Source organism: Neolamprologus brichardi, chromosome 17 (genome assembly GCF_056152115.1).
Source record: "Neolamprologus brichardi isolate AB-2024 chromosome 17, ASM5615211v1, whole genome shotgun sequence".
NCBI classification, from domain to species: Eukaryota; Metazoa; Chordata; class Actinopteri; order Cichliformes; family Cichlidae; genus Neolamprologus; species Neolamprologus brichardi.
The window spans coordinates 1,772,108-1,790,446 of NC_142120.1; the positions used below are offsets into that span (position 1 = coordinate 1,772,108).

At 42.2% G+C, this 18,339-nt stretch overlaps 1 protein-coding gene across 1 annotated transcript; it reads left to right on the forward strand.

Moving 5' to 3' along the window:
* Nucleotides 1-207: 207 nt before the first annotated feature.
* ushbp1 (Usher syndrome 1C binding protein 1) lies at nt 208-11,384 on the forward strand. Its single transcript, XM_006799725.3, has 15 exons — nt 208-397; nt 1,353-1,576; nt 1,783-1,910; nt 2,107-2,270; nt 2,479-2,637; nt 2,738-2,985; nt 3,800-3,940; nt 4,069-4,157; nt 4,273-4,408; nt 4,539-4,752; nt 6,213-6,371; nt 8,581-8,678; nt 9,160-9,282; nt 9,394-9,983; nt 10,929-11,384. Exons 1-14 carry the CDS (start codon nt 392-394, stop codon nt 9,557-9,559), a joined length of 2,055 nt encoding a protein of 684 aa, XP_006799788.2. The 5' UTR covers nt 208-391; the 3' UTR covers nt 9,560-9,983; nt 10,929-11,384.
* Nucleotides 11,385-18,339: the final 6,955 nt, after the last annotated feature.

Sequence of the window (18,339 nt, forward strand, 5' to 3'; positions counted from 1 at the left end):
CAACACCGGTGTGCAGATTGTATCCAAAAAATAAACAGGTAGCATTTTCCTGCGTATATATCACATTATAACCAGATAGGATAATTCACACCCCCTTTGGTCACAATCAGACATGGAAGCACACTACGGACAAAACAGGAAAGGACTCAGAGTGAAAGGGAATGGGTGGGGATGACTTTTCCACTTACTTCACCCATCACACAAAACAGTGTTAGGCAGACATGGAGAGAGCAGACTTATTACAGAGACTGACTGACTCCTGGAAAATATAATTACACAAAATAGTAGGACGGAAGAAAACAGACCCTCATTTTGTCAATTTTTTTTATTTTTTATTTTTTTACACACGTGGTAAACTGAGTCACTTCTGCAGACACACAGATCAGCGAGCATGGAGGTAAGTTATGATGAAATGTTTGAGGGATTGTTTAGAAGGTGTAGTGAGATTGGGAGCAACATAAATCCAGTAAAGCTTATGATATGTGACACAGTATATGAGTTTGTAATGCAGTTCAAAGCTGTCACTGGTAAATGCCTAATGCAGATGTTGCATGTTGCTCCAATGTGCCCCATAAGAAACGAACTGTTGTTTGCAGAACTGCTGCAGCCTCATAATAGAGACTTTTAAATGATTTAATTGGCCCCATCGATAAGGCAGAGTAAGACTCTTTACTGTTTGAAAACATGCACTTTGCACATAAGTAATTAAATCCACAAATCTTAAGAGAGTTGGTCTGACAGCATGCATAAGGTCTTTATTCCCAGTCATGCCTAAATGACTTTTCTCTGACACTGACTGGGAATAGTTTGGTAATGAGGATAAGGAATTTCAAGTATGTTGCCAACTCTGGCCTGCACCATATATACGTGTGTTATTAAAAAGATGTATGTGTTCAATCGTTTAAAAAGTACATTTTCATTCTACATCTAACTGTAGTTAATTCCATAATAAAAAAGTTACATTTTGTTCTGATTCAACATTTTGTGTCTGAGAGATTTGTTCAGCTTCATGAAAACAATAGATGGTTCGGTCCACAAATATTTGCTTGGCAGGAAGTTGGATGTCAGGATGTTTTAGTTTCCTCCTTTTCCGTTGCTCAGAACAATAGCTGCCAAACATGTTTGGTTCAATAGCGTAACAGATTTTTAATGCTGATACATTATATGATTAGATTATTTTGCTGTACTCGCTGAAAGGTGCTTGTTCACAGGACTAAAGAAGGTTGCCTACATTGGGTGTGATGTGTGTTATTATTGGTGCACGAAATATACAAAAAAATACAGCAAAAAACTAAATGAATGTGTCCACCAAGTTATCTTTTCTTTCAGTCCAAACACGTTTGTTTCTGTAGGATTTCAGGCGAGGCAGATGTGACAGTCTGGATGCAGGGTCAAGGTGTGACAAGGAGGCGATGAGCCCGAGTGACTATATCTCCCTCTACCACGAGGGCTGTGACCCTGCAGTCATCCTCGAGCCTACACCAGCAGAGCTGGCTCAGTGCGAGGCTGAAGTGGGCACGCTGCTCAACATCATTGCTGAACTGAACAAGAAGATGGGGTCACTAAAAGCTCCGAGGTAAGCGAGGCGCCCGGCGCGACGGCTGGATTTACTGCAGCATCACCTTTGGCTCGACTTTGACTTGAATACTAATGCCATCCTTACAAGACACCTGAAATCTGTGGATTTGTATTCATCCTTGTGGGCAATACCACACATATTTTCACATTAATAGGGAGTTTGATATTCAACCTATAGCTCGTGTAAACGCACTACTCTTGCAGTGAACCAGATGACACGAGACCGCCGGCTCCATCCAGGCCTCTGGTTCCAGATCTTCTGTCTCACCGGCTCGTTAGAAGCAGCCCAGAAAGAAACAGCCCAACATCTAAACCTCCACTGAATGACCAAGGTTGGCGTTACCATAGCGTCACTCGTTCATCAGCAGATCTTATCAGTTTGGATGCCATGCACTTTCATCCAATCCAGAAGCTTCCACCAAAGAGAACGATTAATATTTTATGTTTATGTCCTTTATTGCATATTTTATGTTTGTTTGAGCATCATATACTGCATATATCCCTGCACCTTTGCTTTCTCTCCACTAGGAGGCAGTGGTGTTGTCTGGAGCAAACTGCAGGAGGTTTTATCTTCAGTGGAGGACTCCATCAGCTTCAGAAGGACCTGGGCGGCCCCCATCACAGCTTCTGACCAGGAAAAGCACAGAGAGCATCTGAGAGCAGCTCAAGAGAACTGGGTTAAAGCCAGCCAGGTATAAGTTAAAAACAAATAAGTATAATCACAATTAAAATATCTATTAAGTAATTTAAAGCTGCAAAGCCCAAGAAAAAGAGCTTCAGGTCCATATACTGGCTCTTCTTCTTTCATAAAAAAAGAAAATTCAGCAAGGATCGGTCATTGTTCAGACTGTCTTTAGACTCCCATCAGTCCCTTTCATGATCCTGCTTCATTTCTGACAGGTATTGGAAGAGATGGAAAGAGAGTTTGGGATTTCGTGCCGGTCGAGCTTCCCAAGAGACCAGTACCAGGAAGACATGCTGGATGGGGACAAACAGGAGTCTGCTCTCAGAAGCCCCCCGCAGAGCAGCATCAGCCAGGTGGAAGAGGAGAAGAACAAGGTGGGAGAAGATGTCTCGTACTTCATTAGCCAGAGTGAATCTCGTTCAGTGGACAAAGATACAGTAAACACAGTGCACCTGCCTTTCTCCTGTGTTTCAGCTGGTTGGTCTCCATAAAGCCTGGAGGTCTGGCGGCCACATTCCTTCCTACCGGCCCACTGCTGGGGCCCCAAGTCCAGACTGGGCCTCGCCCCCCTATCCTGGTTCACCTTTACTCCACAGGAGAGCCAACAGAGCCGTGACGCCTCTGACTGTGGGTGGGGATGGATCTCCACTGGGATCAGTTAACTCGGGCAGTCTCTGTCCCAGCCCCCTCAGCCTGGAGTCTGAGACAGAGCGGCTCAACAGGTGGGAGTGATTAGCAGCTTAGAAGGTTTAGGAGTTATAAATAAAAATAAAAACTCCACTACCACATTGTTGACACACGCTGTCCCTGTATTTACATGTATGTAAAGAAAGACACATATATTGACCCGTTCACTTACTAGACTTATGACTACATGTTCTTATAACCTCCCACAGATTCAGGTAGATATCTGTAACACTGGTTCTTATCACCTTTCTGCTCTAACAGAGCACTCAAAGCATTTTATACAACATGCCACATTCACCAGTGCTTTCTATTTAACATTCACACGCCGACTTGGGATTCGTTTTTTATGCCCAAGGATAATTGTCCTTTTAACTGACTTTTTTATTTGAATTTTATTGAATTTTATTTTATTTTATTTGTATTCTTTCACTTATTGTTGCATGTGTGTTGTTGCTGCCTGTGTTTGAGTAATTTCTGTAACTGTGAGACATCTGCTGCTGCCTATCTTGGCCAGGTCTTCCTTGAAAAAGAGGTTTTTAATCTCAATGGGATCTTCCTGGTTAAATAAAGGTTAATAAATAAATAAATAAATAGCATACAGGCTGGAGGAGCCAGGGATCGAACCACCAACCTTTCCATTAGTTGATAACCTGCTCTAACTCCTGAAGACCGCCTCAAAGTGCATATAAGGGTCAAATCTCAAATCTCGCTGGTCTGATTGATGATGTAATTGCTGAAGTTTAACTCAACCAATCAAGTGAAGCGGCTTCTTCCTTAGTGACGTGTGTTATTTTGATCATTAAAGCCATTTCACTCTTAATCCCCTCATCCTCACTCACTTTACCGCAGATGCATCGAGAGGCTGAAGGCCAGAAACGAACGTCTCACTGCAGCTCTGGAGCGAAGGAAAGGCGAGTCGGAGCAGATCAATCTCAGGCTGAACAGGCTTGAGTCCGACTGCTCGGCCCTGCAGATGGCTCTCAGATACTGGTACAAATAAATATTTCTGTCTGTGTCAACGCTGGACGAGTTCGTTATCACCTGTCAGAAACCATCAGCACGCACAGGTCGGTTTAACAGTATTAGCAAGGTCACGTTTTGTCTTTTGCGACTGACAGTGAGGAGTGTGAAGAGGCCTACGGCGAGCTGCTGTCGCTTTATGACGCCAGGAAGCAGCAAAGCAGTCCTCAGCGGAGCGTCTCAGCAGGTGATGGAATAACGAGTTTTAATGCTCGCACCAAAGAGCACTCAGACACTGACATGTACAATATACGGCTTTCAAGCATCAGACACAGTCGGGTTCTCTCTTTTCCCATCATCAGAGCCGGTCGGTGACAGTCAGGACCCAGACAGTCCATTAGCTCAGCTGAGGAAAATGGGGACTGAAGAGCTGTCCACCTCCTTCTCAACAGCAGGGGTCACAGAGGAGACGGAAACACCGAGTCACACGGGGCAGAGGTGATGTTTTAAAACGCTTACACACAACAAAGCTGACGAAAGAGTTCGACATCACCGTGTAGGAACTTCAAATATGCAAATTTCTCGGGCTGCGCTTTTGTCAGCTTGTTCACTGCAAGTAACCCCACAGGACGCCCGAGGCCGAGGATCGGGAGGCGGCTCTCCGGCAGCAAATTGAGCGCCTGAAGAGGGACCGGGCGGCCATTTGCCTCCCTAAGCCAGGTCCAGGAGCAGAGGCCAAACTGAGCCCACCTGGACAAAGAGGGGGTCACATGACTAAAGACAAACCTGCTGATAACAAGAAGGAGAAGGCTTCCCTGTTTTATGAACTGATCTCAGTCAGGGTATGACGTACATTACAATCACACCACGGCCAGGAAAATAAAAGCATGCAAAAATATGGATGCAAAGAGATTAAAGAGAGAAAGGAGTAAAATATTTAGATTGCATAATTTCCTAAAACACTGTTTGCATAGTACTCTATCAAATCAAATCAAATCAAAATGTATTTATATAGCACATATTAAAACAACAGTGTTGACCATAGTGCTTCACAGTCAGTAAAAACATGAGACAATTAAAACAAACAATAAAACAGGACAACAAACAATAGGTAACAACACAACAAGCTAGAACAGCCAACTCAAAGAATCAAAAGCCAAAGTAAAAAAATAAGTTTTAAGACGTGATTTAAAAGACTGGATCGACTCGGCAGTACGATTATGAACAGGGAGGTTATTCCAGAGTCTGGGTGCCACGGTTGCAAAGGCCCGGTCACCTCTCGACTTGATTCGAGACCTAGGTTGTGCTAGGAGCCTGTGATTGGACGATCTAAGTGCTCTGTTGGGATTGTATAAGTGGAGTAGTTCAGAGAGATAGCTGGGCGCTAAATTATTCAGAATATTAAAAGTGAACAAAAGAATTTTAAAATCTATACGATATTTAACAGGGAGCCAATGTAGTTTGGCTAAAATTGGAGTGATGTGTTCATAGATTCTCATACCTGTTAAAAGACGCGCAGCTGCATTTTGAATTAACTGAAGCCGGTAAAGAGAAGAGTGTTGGAGGCCCGAGTAGAGGCAGTTACAGTCGTCCAGTCTGGATGTGATAAGTGCGTGGACAAGCTTTTCAAGGTCCTTTAAAGGAAGGAACGGCTTTGCTTTGGACATCTGATGCAACTGGCAAAAGCTGTTTTTTTACCACAGTGGAGACGTGTTTCTCAAGTTTAAAAGAGCCATCCAGGAACACTCTGAGGTTCCTTACAGTGAGCGAGAGATGGCTAGCGAGAGGGCATCAGCTACCAAAGACTTTGATTTCGGTCTTATTCTCGTTCAATGTAAGAAAATTATGTGATAACCAAATTTTAACTTCATGCAAACAGTTGAACAGAGGTTGCAAAGAAGCAGTCACATCGGATTTCAAAGGTGAATAAATCTGGATATCATCGGCATAACAGTGAAAGGAGATGTTGTGTTTTCTAAAAATTAATCCCAACGGCAACATGTACTCTAAATACAAATACAGGATACAGTGGATGAGACGCCATGAATATACAGATTGGCCTTTATAATAAATTCATAATAACTCAGACAAAAGTGCAAACCAGCTAAACGAGACAGAGTTTCATGAATTTACATGCAAACAAAAAAGAAAAATCAGGGGACACAACATCAGGATATTCTAAAGAAATCTTCATGCATTGACAATCTGAGGTAATATTGATCAAATCAATAGAGGAACCAAAGCTGGGCTCTATCCAATCATGTAGCTGCCATTTACTCTTTAAATAACCGCTTTTGTTCAGGAGGAGATGTCAGATCTGCGAGCTTTAATCCGCCTCAAGGAGAAAGAGCTGAGGTGTCTGGAGTGGAGTTTAATGGGCCAGAAGGCTCAGGGAGCAGCTGGAGTCTTCATCCCAGAAAGTCTCCAAGAGGAGGTGGAGGATCGCAGGACTGAACAACAGGTAGGATACACTCCCGCAGCAGCAATCCAGACGGGGTTTTATCCTTTCATTTTTTCAAATTGGAAAATAATACAAAGTCAAGGTGAAACGAGCAAGAGGGAGCAGGACGCTGGTCTACTGTGACAGACCCGATTCAAATATGGGTGCCCCACGTGGGAAATCACACATCTACAAAAGCAGAATCCCTCCAGGCCAGGAAGGATATTTTGGTTCCACAAGGTCTTCTGCTGAGCTGTCCTGTCACTGCAGCACAGATTCATACCGCGCATCTCTGTCATTGTCAAATGACAAAGAGTGGAACAGCTCCTTTAGCTTTCCGTCACCCCGTGATGTTAATTTGCACTGGCTCTTTGCCTCCAGATTACAAATGTGAATAGCTTTCAAACTTCATGTGCTGCACGCTGCCTGGTTTCTGCAGACTGTATCCTGTTTAGCTTCACCTAAAATCTCAGTCAGCGCCCAGGCCGTGTAAGAAATGCTCCCGTGTGCATGCAGACGTCTCAACCAGCTGATTTTGCTCAGTATTATGTTCCTGATACGTCAATGATAAAAACAAATGATGTGAATGTTAGAATCAGAATACGTTCGAGGAAATTATGTGGTCACATCGCTCTGAGACAGTAAGAGCAGTAACTGACCACCAGAGATGGGCAGTAACGCGTTACTTGTAAAGCGTTACTGTAATCCGATTACTTTTTTCAGGTAACGAGTAAAGTAAGGGATTACTATTGCAAAAACGGTAATTAGATTACAGTTACTTTCCCGTAGGAACGCTGCATTACTGCGTTACTAAAACCGTGATTTTTTGCGAGAATGTCTCATGACAGTGACGTAAGCGAGTGCGACGTTCGTGACAACAGCTGTGTGCAGATCAACAATGGATCATATATCGAGTGCAGAGAGAGTATGAGCGTGCAGCGTTTAAAGCGTGGAAGTACTGACCTTACTTTGAGTTTGATTCCATAAAAAGTGACAAAAACATTAGTGTCCGTTGTGCGTGGGAAGAAAACTTCTTTTTAAAGCGAAAAAACCCCTAAACTTCCAAACAAGCACCGAGTAGCTACGACGTAATGGGAAACTCACAGAGAAACTCGCGGATTCTTCCACTGACCGCTGCACACCTGCACCAGGGTAACCCTCCGCCTACCCCACTCCTGCTTTACAGGTGAAAATAGAGCAACAGGACCGCTAGTCTTTGACTTTATTTATTTTCTGCTGTGTTTTACTTGCATCTATTTGAAAGACTGAGTGTAAACACACAAAATATTTTATTTTATGTGCTGGAATGTGCAGAAAATAAGTTTAAATGTTAAACTAATTTCTTCCAGTCAGAGAATGTTGCAGATAATTAAAATTTTGCTTGATGCATAAAGTTAAAAGATTAAAACTAATAAAACAAGTTTTAAAAAGAGACTTTTCCATTTGATTACATTTTGTATGATGATTATGCAGAAAAAGTAGAATTGGGCTGAAAGATCTATCACTTTATCACCTATTCAGGTTGTAAATCGTGTTTTTAAAAAGTAACTAAGTAACTAAGTAATTAATTGCTGAGTTACTTTTGAAAATAAGTAATCAGTTAAGTAACGGGATTACTTTTTTGGAGAAGTAATCAGTAATTAGTTACTGATTACTTTTTTCAAGTAACTTGACCAACACTGCTGACCACAGGCAGGGATGGTTCCTCTGTCTCTCACTGAGCGTGCTCCTGTCACTGGCCAACACGTCATGTAGTGGGTGGGAGGTATCGTCCAGCACCTCTCTGACACCCCTTTGAGAGTCCAGCTCCATCCCCACAACACTCCTGGCCTCGCGGATCACTTTATTCGGTCTGTTGGACACTGAACTGTAAGAAATACCGGCGACCACCAGCCCCCGCCTCGTAGTAGCTCGTATGCTATGAATTAGAAAATCTCAATTAATTGCATTCACAAGATTTTGAGACAACTTTACCTCTGACCTTGACCTTGAGGTCAATATTGGGATATCAAATCCACCTCATTTTCAAGTTATCATACTCACAAACTTCGGTCCCATCAGCCTTAAAGTGTAAAAGCACTTCAGAGCTAAAAACACGAGACATTGCATGATGACAGTCTGACGCCTGCAGCCACAGCTTTAGATCAAAGTGCACATACGCTAGAAGAGAAGTGAAGGGAAGACATGTTTGGGACTTTGGGCATTATCTTAACTGAACGTTGTGTTTCAGAGGCTCTGTGAGAACGCAGCGAAGCTCGGTTGTGAAGGGGACATCGCTGGTTATAGGACGAGACCCATCCTGAAAGAGCTGCAGGCGGTCCTGCAGAGGTGAGGGTTGGATTCAGTCTTTTCCATACCTATCGGTGTTACACGGCCTCTATGTAGAAGCACTTTAGTTCTTGACAACTTCTACTTTCGTGTCTTAACAATAAAATCTGATAATAATTCTGATAGTAATTATGTGGATGTTGAATATGTGGACGTACTTGAATATAATCAGGTTTGAAAATGTGTCAGACATCTCTTGGCCGCTTTGAACTGTTGCTTAGGAACGCTGCAGACTTTGCACATAAAGAATTTCGAGCTGTTTCTCTCCACGATGAGCTTCAGAGAGCACCTTTTCTCTTCTGACCTAGAGTGCTCAATGCTTTTAAATAAAGCACTCCTGTTAACACAATGCGTCACAGCGGCTCTAAGGCCAAGGACGCATATTAAATATGAGTCTGTGAGTAAACATCTTTTGTGCTTGCAGCAAAACGAATAACCTCACAGCATGTTTACCCACTGACCTCACTATTTCTTTTCCCAGGGAGCAAGCCTTGAAGAAGCGTCTGGCTTTGGTCCATGAGTCACTGAACGCAGCCGTCTCAGACAGTTCCTCCCACAGGAGGGACAATGCGGAGCAGATAGCTCGCCTCACACAGGCTCACAGGTGAATGGAAAAAGAAAGCTGCTGAATATACTTCTCTGGTGTTTGTTCATCGGGCCCTTTGTGCTCAGCTTGAGTCAAAGTTAAAAAGTCATGTGGATCTTTTCGTCGCAGCAAAGCCTTGAGTTCATACCGTCAGATACGGAGGAAGTATCGGGAGCAGGTGTGGCGGCTGGAGCAGAAATTGGCGGCCTCGATGGAGAGTCGACACGGCCAGGGCGGAGCTGCGAAAGCTGCAGAGGAAGCCTTGGAGTGGAGGAGGGAAGAGACTGTTTTATAAGACATCTCGACATCCATATCTTAACCACATCAGCTACACGTATAAATATGACGAGTATAGCTTTCTGCTTTTATCTACTTTATATTAGATTCTTATATTTTTAGCCTTTTTCTGGGCCTGTAAAGAATATCTATTTATCTAGCAATCATTAATGACATCCAGCACTTTCTTTGGCTCTTGGAGGGTAAAAAATAAAACAAAACACTGTGATTTCTACCTGAACGGTTGTGTAAGATTTATCAATAAACTGAATTGGACTCTAAAGCTTGGCGTCTCTAAAAGGATCCACATCAGACAAACAGCTGGGACTCAAAGACTGAGCCCACTAAAGGCCTCAGGACTGACCTCAACAGTGCACGCGTCCATTTTCCTGCAAACGCCACGAAGCTGCTGCCAGGCATCCTTCCTTTTGTGACCGAGCAGGGTTAGTAGTCGACATAGTAGTGTAACTTTACTGTAAAGTGTGAGTGTACTGTAAATTTTCTAAGCCTCGCCTCACTCTCGTATGTCTAAACTTACCTTGTGTATAGTTATCGTGTCTGGAAATATGGTAAATGGTAAATGGCCTGCATTTGTATAGCGCTTTACACTACATTCAGTCATTCACCCATTCACACACACATTCACAAGCAAGCTACATTGTAGCCACAATGTAGCCACAATGTAGCTACATTGTGGCTACAATGTAACTACATTGTAGCCACAATGTAGCCACAGCTGCCCTGGGGGCGCACCGAGGCGAGGCTGCCGGACACAGGCGCCACCGGGCCCTCTGACCACCACCAGTAGGCAAATATGGGGTTAGTATCTTGCCCAAGGATATTTGGCATGCACCGACCGACCTTCTGATTAGTGGCTGACCTGCTCTGCCACCTAAGCTACAGCCACCCCTGCCTTGTACATTTATGCCGTAATCCCGTTATACTCAGGAACATTTTCCTGTGTGTTTTAAAATACCCAGAAGTTATGCAAGATTAAACATAAGGTTTCCATAATGCAGTCTGCACCCTGTTGTTTGTTTTTCTGCTAAATCACCAGGAAATGACACAATCTTTAAATTTACTTACAATATAATTATTTCTTTATATCCTGCAAAAACCTTATTTGTTACCTCTTTATTCCAGCGTACCTATTTATTTGTTGGTAATGTGCATACTTCCAGATGCACGGTATGTGGAGGACATATGTTGGGCTTTTTTAAATGATTATTTCTAAATTCAGTGGATTGACCCTTTAAGACCCCGGCTTATTGAGCTCCTCACCTTCTTTGTCAGCCACTCGTTCATATTTCAGTCGCTCTGCCTTTACTCTTTATTTCCTCCCCCTCCATCTTCCCCGCTCTCATCTCTCACCCCGCGCCCTCTTCCAGTTGACACCGCGCCCTGACCTGCCCGAGCCGGTTAGCTGCAGCTGTGACTGCCGGTCAGGAGGTTAAGGCAAAGGTTGAGCGTCACACCCACAGGGTCACAGCAATGCCTGCCTGTTGTGTTAGGCTGTGAATGGAGAGTTCACAGTGCCAGACGAGGCGGCGAGCCCCCGACGCTCCGACTCCTGCCTGAGCTCGCCCTTTCCCGAGCAGAGGTCACCGGAGAGGGCCCGTCCTCCCGCTCCCCCCACGCCTCCAGGTCACCATCGCCATTGTTGTAATAGCTGCCATTAGAGCAGATGATACAATTATCTTTCCATTTTGCGTTGCCGCTCTCTAAGATCTGCGTTAAGCTTCTGAGTTCATCAAAGGTTTTCTCGATGACACGATTGTTGTAACCTCTGTGTGACTCTTGTGTCAAAGGCAACGCAATAAAGCAAAATGTCTCTCGGAAAGAAATGGATTTTTGTTCTTTTGTTTATCCTCGAGGGGTGAAAAAGTTTTTTTCAGATATCTCGCCACCACGGCAAACTGGAGTAAAATGTATATTTTCATTTAAAATATACGAACATAGTGTAAGTGCAGTAATCATTAAATATACTTTGATACATTATTACTGCCTGATTTGAGAAATGCACACACAAAATTCCAGATCGAGTAGATACAACAAAAGAATGTCTGATTTTGGTGATCAATATTATCCTTGCTAATATTCTATGTTTGTTATTTAAAGATGTGTGTATGACGTTAGCCCACATGAAATGTTTTTGTTCTTTAAACACAACTGGAGCCAACTATTTGAAACATTTTTAATAAAATAATAAAAAAGATTGACCCGCTTCCGACCCATTAACAGTCCACAAACATACAGATAAGATATATAATGACTACAGCTGTCTCTTCTGTGCATGTAAAATCCTAATTCAACTGAATTCATTTGCAACATAATTACAAAAAATAAACAGTTCAATGTAATGTTAAACACCTGTGCACTAATGTAGTTTTCCACCATTAAAAAGTGAGAAAGTGAGAACGGTCTAATCTAATCTAGCTGGTGATAAATGGCTGATACGTGTGCGCTGAAGCATGCGCTGAAATACAGTTTTTTCCCCCCAAAGGATGTGAGATTAGAAAGTCAAACAAAGAGCATGAGAACCGAGCGATTAGCCCCAACAGTCTCATCTGTTAACATTTAGGCTCCATATTTCTGGACACACTTCTACCCCCACGTGTAGCAGCCTCCACTCGAGCCTTCGGACAGCAGCGTTTCTTTTAGTGCCTGGGAAAAATACCCAAACCATTATTAGACAAAGACAGCGGCTGTCAATCAGTGTGGGGGTGGACACAATCACACATGCACATACGGAGATGGGGGTGGAGGGGTGGGGGTGCTGACCCATGGGTTTTAGGTCAAGTCATTTACTCTCTGCGTCCGTTCCCACATTTTAATAATTTGTCCCTTTGTACGCTGTGTAAAGAATCACAGTCTGCACCTTCAAGCCTGTACCTGAGCCATTAGCTCACCTACCACTCCATCTCCACTCCATCTCCTGCTTCACGCCTCTATTCTCTGCTTCGTGCCATAGGACACTGCCTCACTGACCTGACATGTCACTCCTGAGCTCTCTGACACCAGCCGGCCCATCAGAGAGGTCGGGAGCATGATGGAGGGGGCTTTTGGCCCGGCGGAGCGCAAAAGAGATTTGACCTCAATCAAACGGCCTATCACATCTGCTTTTGTGCTCACACACACTCAGATAATGAGATCAAACAGCTCAGGCCAGCAGCCCATCGCACCACTGAGGCCAACAGATAGACTGAAATCTTGTTGCACATTATAAGTCCACTTAGGGGATTTTCATGCTTTTATAGGATTGCATGCTTGCCTGTCAGCAGGTTGAGAAAGCTGTTTAGATTTACAAATTCAGTTAAGATCAGTGTTTCATTGTGCTTCGATCAGAGCTGAAGCTTTCGTGGAAACAGCTTCCACATCAGAAAAATGAACAAAAAACAAGATTTTAAGGTCATTTTTACAGCGTGCTCCTATTCGAATGTGCTTCTCTGTACAATGCAATTTTCTGCTCTGCAGTTTAGGAATCACGAGTCCAACAGTGATTTACTGTAATGGAACACAAACTGTATATCAAGTACATGTGGTAAAAAGTAGAAATGCACAGACTTCATCTGAGAGAGTGCACAACTGTTTTTATAATGTTGGTATAAAGGAAGCCAGAACTACAAATTCTTGCTAATCTTATATCACGCAGGAAGAGAAATCCTTAAGTCCTTTTTGATGCAATAAACAGGCTGGTGTCTCATCCCCCATATTCTCTAACAGTACCATTTCCATCCATTTTTGCGTTTCCTTATCAGGGAGCAGAAGGATAGGGGGCTGGAACCTATCCCAGCTACCTCAGCACCGTATCTTCATCTACTTGTGCTGATTTCATGTCCTGCAACAATCTTAAAGCCATCAGGTGACGATTATGTTTAAATCAGCATTAGACTGGTTTCAATTTTACCAAACAGAATTTTCTGTTTTATCACCATTAATCTCCGTCTTTTGGAAAAGGCTGCTTTCCAAGGGGATCAGTTTTGGGACCTATACTGTTTAGCTTGTATGTTGCATAATTCGGTCATTTAATTAACTTTTATTTTTAAACCATATTTTGTATGCAGATGACATCCATCTCTCCTGTTCTTTCCAACCTAACAAGCTGCCATCAGGTCTTGGTTAAATTGGTTGGCTAAATCTAGCTTATGTGACTTTGAGGTTATCCTGAACAGTTTTTGTCTTTAGACTGTCAGGAAGCTGTCTCAGCCCTCATCCATCACAGGAACATTGCTGAATTAAGACGTTTTAATTCTAAACTGGAACTGCTGGAAATTGTTCATACTTTTATATTTTCTCGTTGGGATCAATGCAACTCTCTATTAGCCGTCTTAACAAATCATCTCTTTAAAAGGGAGCGGCACGTCTTTTAACTAATTCGGGAACGAGATCTCTTCAGTTTTAAAAAATGTTTTTTTTTAACTTTATAGACACATTTTTAAAATCTTGTTTTAACCACTGCAGTAAATCTCAGAGCTTTCACGCTCAGTTTAAGGAATATTTGTCTCACCTTTATCTGTTTTATTTCTTTTTTAACTGCTTTATTTGCCTGTGAAGGACGCATTATAAATTCACTTACTTTAATAAACTTCACATTTTCACCTGCTCGTCTACACACCACACCGACAGGTGGTTTGGTGCTCTCCATATCAGAGCAGAATTTAACTTTGGGGCCGACCTCAGCTAAAAGCGTTCCCAACCCTCCTCTGGAAAATATTAACTATATATTGTTCATGCTTGATCATTTCTGCTTTATACATTTAACACAACCATTATCACAGCCTATTGTGCTGGAAAGAAAGAAAATAAACCAGCTGCTGATGCTTTTTTAAAACAAGCAAACCGTTTTGATTGTTTTTGAAACGTGTAAACAGGCAGAGCAGTCACAAAGAACTTAACAAAGACCTAAATACGATGTTTTACATAACAATGCAAATATAATTTAACTTATATTAAAATAACCGACTAGCAAGCTAACAGTAGGTTAGCAATCACGATACCTGTGGTTTACAACATCGCCTAAGTTCACCGCATTAACTAACTAACAGTGTTAGTTAATGTTAATGATAAATAACTAATAAGTAATTATTCATAGAGCCATGTACCTTTATACTTCTACTTTTTTCCTTCACCACAGGCGGTTAGCCGGCAGCTAACCTCCCAAAGCTCCGCCCCCTGAGCAGATGTGGGAGCTCACTTATCTTCCAATGTAAGCTAAGTATTCATTCCCTTCAAATCCAGCTGTATCCCAGAATTGGTTGCAGGGTTTTCTCATTACGTGACGTATGAATATGAATGGTGATTTATGACAGCAAGCTGTCATTGCTTCAGGCCTCCTGCAAGTCCAAACCTCACAAACCTTCATCTCCTGTAAGTGTTGGACCACATGGAAATATGCTAACAGCTAGCTATCTGGAGTTATTGTTCAGAAAACACACTGTGGGCATCTACAGCATTAACAATGATTTGTTCTCTGGTTCTTCTCATTATCCTCCAGTGAACAGTCCGAAGGCTTAAACTGTCCCTGTTGACATATTTCAGACTCTGGTTATTCCAGCTGTGGAAGCCTGACAGGTAAGCTTATCTGTACCTTTGCTGTTTCATGCTGCTGGGATTTTATAAACTGTGGTGTTATCGGTGTTTGCCTATACCGCTTGCTTCTTTTTCTGCATTTAGCTTTAGTTTGAAGGTGGAATTAAAAACAGGTCAGTATAAAAAATTGAGCCTTCAGGTTTGAAAAGTGAAGCTAATGCAGAATCGCCTTGAACCTCCATTCTCTTCATTGGCCCCTGTTTTCAAAACGACTTCTGTGGAACTGAATTTATGAGTCATTTTCTAAATGAGTCATTTTTAGAGTCAGAAAGCAGGATGTGTCCAAGGTTTTGTTAGATCTGCTCGTTGATGATGATGATGATCAAGAAAACTCAACTCAAGGCTTCATAACGAATCGTCGCCAACAGATGTTCGATGTCACCAATATCACATTTGTTCTGACTGTGCCTGTAAAAGCTGGAATACTTGATTTAAACTGAGCCCCCATCTCATTAAAGATAATCTACCTGTGTAGCCACGGCTCATGTCAAGGCCACCTGAAAGATTTGGATCTTTCTCAGGTGGTCCGGCTCTGATGACTTGATGGTGGGCATGTCTGAGCACACTGCATCTCAAACTGGTGACCCATTGCCTCATATTTTATTATGAAAAAAGAGCAAAGTTGCTATTTTTATGCTTCTCCTGCCTATAAGAAAGTGCTCCAGTTCATGTCTGAAGTCCACAGACATCAGACTGACTGTGGGGAGTGGATGAATGGTGGACAACCTGTTAATGTTGGATTAAAAAAAGAGATGAAAATGCTTCTGGTCATGCATCTGCTTTCTTCAGGCTCGAGACTGCTGTTTGGTCTCTGGACGAGGTCAGCGACCTAATCAAAAACCCACTTATAGAAGCTTTTAAGTGCAGCTGATCACACTTTGTGCGTTTTAGTCAATTTTAAACTGTACTGGAAACAACTGCACACATGTATGTACCCTTGAAGTATACACGGATTTCATAGCAGCTGTTGTATTTGACGTGTTAGACATTTATAACGATTGTACGGTGTACGGTATAATGATGAATATACTTGTGAAAAAGCACGGTGGGCTTTCAAATTACAAAACTCTTCTAAGTCTTTAGTATTTAGTGGTGAAATGTTTTTGAAAAAGCATAAAGATGTTAATAATCTGATGTTCATGCAGAGTAATGTTGAGATTCATCCCACTGTTAAGGAGATGGGCTACATACAGATCTGTTTACATGCATATTAATACCACTAAAGTACGTTTTTTTGTTATTTATCAAACAGCAACTGAGACAGGAACCAACAAACCGCAGCAGCTCTCTGGCGACATCAGTGAAAGGACTCCAGCATGAAGTGAAGGTGACTCCAGTTTCCGACAGCACACAGCTGATGATGGAACTTCCAAAAAACCAATAACACAGTTTTCCAACATCTTCTGTTGATGTTTCGGACTTTTTTAGTACTTTGGCCTCGTGTTGCTTTTCTCAGTCTAAGCTAAAGTTACTCATTCACAAATGTAACACAGACGTTGTCACTGTGACCGAACCGAGCGACCGATTGTGTCAGAGTGACACAAGTGGCATCATCAGAGCGTGAATACAAGAAACCACCAAAGTATTAGCTACACACAAGCAGACTACAGCTCAAGTCTGTTATGTCTGCAGCTGCTGTCTGTGCGTTTGTCCACAGAGCAGCAGGAACAATGACTTTAAAGCAGGAAAATCCTGGAAAAAATATCGGAATTCGATCATTTCCAGGAAAAAACAACAAATCTTGATAAGGTCAGTGAACTGTAGCGCACACAGAGGTGGGTAGAGTAGCCAGAAATTGTACTCAAGTAATAGTAGCACTACTTTTAGTCAAGTAAAAGTAAAAAGTAGCCGTCCAAGAAATTACTCAAGAAAGAGTAAAAAAGTATTTAGTAAACAAGGCTACTTGAGTACTGAGTAACTGATCATCCCACCTGATTTAATGTTTAAAAATGAGACAATTAGACAAAAATATAAAGTTTAGAGCAAATTTTGGGGGCCTCTCCAGGCCTCGAGTGCTGGTGTCCTGCAGGTTTTAGATCCCACCCTGGGTTAACACACCTGAATCACATGATTAATTCATTACCAGGCCTCTGGAGAACTTCAAGACATGCTGAGGAGTCATTTAGCCCTTTAAATCAGCTGTGATGGATCATGGACACATCTAAAACCTCCAGGACACTGGCCCTCGAGGCCTGGAGTTGCCCACCCCTGGTTTAGAGCAAATTTTGGTATTTGAAACACTGAAAAGCAAAAAAAAGAGTTCATATTAATAATATCTGGAGTTTCATTTCTTTGCTCTCCAAATGACACAACAACAAACTTTATGCACAAACAAAACGTCTCACGTTGACAGAAACTGTAGGTTTGTGTCTCTTTTGGTTTAGTTGTGTTTATTATTCATTCAGTGACGTCACTCACACTCAGCAGCCAGAAATGTTTTCACATTTTTCACATATTACTCAAGTAAAAGTAAAACTACTACTAAAAGTATTTTTTTCCAAAAAGTTACTTAAGTAATTGTAAATAAGTAAATGTAATTAGTTACTACCCACCTCTGCGCACAAGCCTGCGTCTTCTAACACGTCTCCACTTCTGAGCGGTGCTGGGATTTTCTGTTTTGAATGACAAGGAACACAGCAAGTAATCTAGTTTTATTTATATGGCACCGAATCACAACAACAGTGATTTCAAAGTGATTCATATCACAAGGTGAAGACCCCACACAATACAATTATTGCATTATTCTGGAGTATTTTACTTTTGCTACAAAGGTAAACGTCTGACGTCCTGGCGAGAGAGCCACACATGCTTAATGAGCTCAGCGCTGTGCTGCAGATCAGCTCATCAGAGCTTTTACTTCCTCAGTATCAGTGACAGGAGGCTTCCTGCTAGATCACCATTAACCTCCTAGGACCTGGCGTCCACATATATGGACGTCACATTTTTGGTCGTCTAGATCAAAATACAAAGTTTTCCTCTACAAAGGCCTGAAATACACTTACGAGGACATTATAGTGTAAAAATCCAGTAATTCTTTGTTTTTACAGTCATCAGGTCCCAATCAGCCCAAAGAGCAAAGAGAAATTAAAAATGAACATAACAGTTCTATGAAGATGTTTTAAATGGCCAAAAAGGACTGGATTGATTATAGGTACAATCAGTCAGACACAACCCCGTCATAAAGCCTGTTGTCTACAGCCGACCAACAAC

Coding starts and splice junctions, on each gene's coding strand:
- ushbp1 (XM_006799725.3), top strand. Junction 2,271..2,478: donor ACTGGGTTAAAGCCAGCCAG/GTATAAGTTAAA, acceptor CATTTCTGACAG/GTATTGGAAGAGATGGAAAG. Junction 2,986..3,799: donor GAGACAGAGCGGCTCAACAG/GTGGGAGTGATT, acceptor ACTTTACCGCAG/ATGCATCGAGAGGCTGAAGG.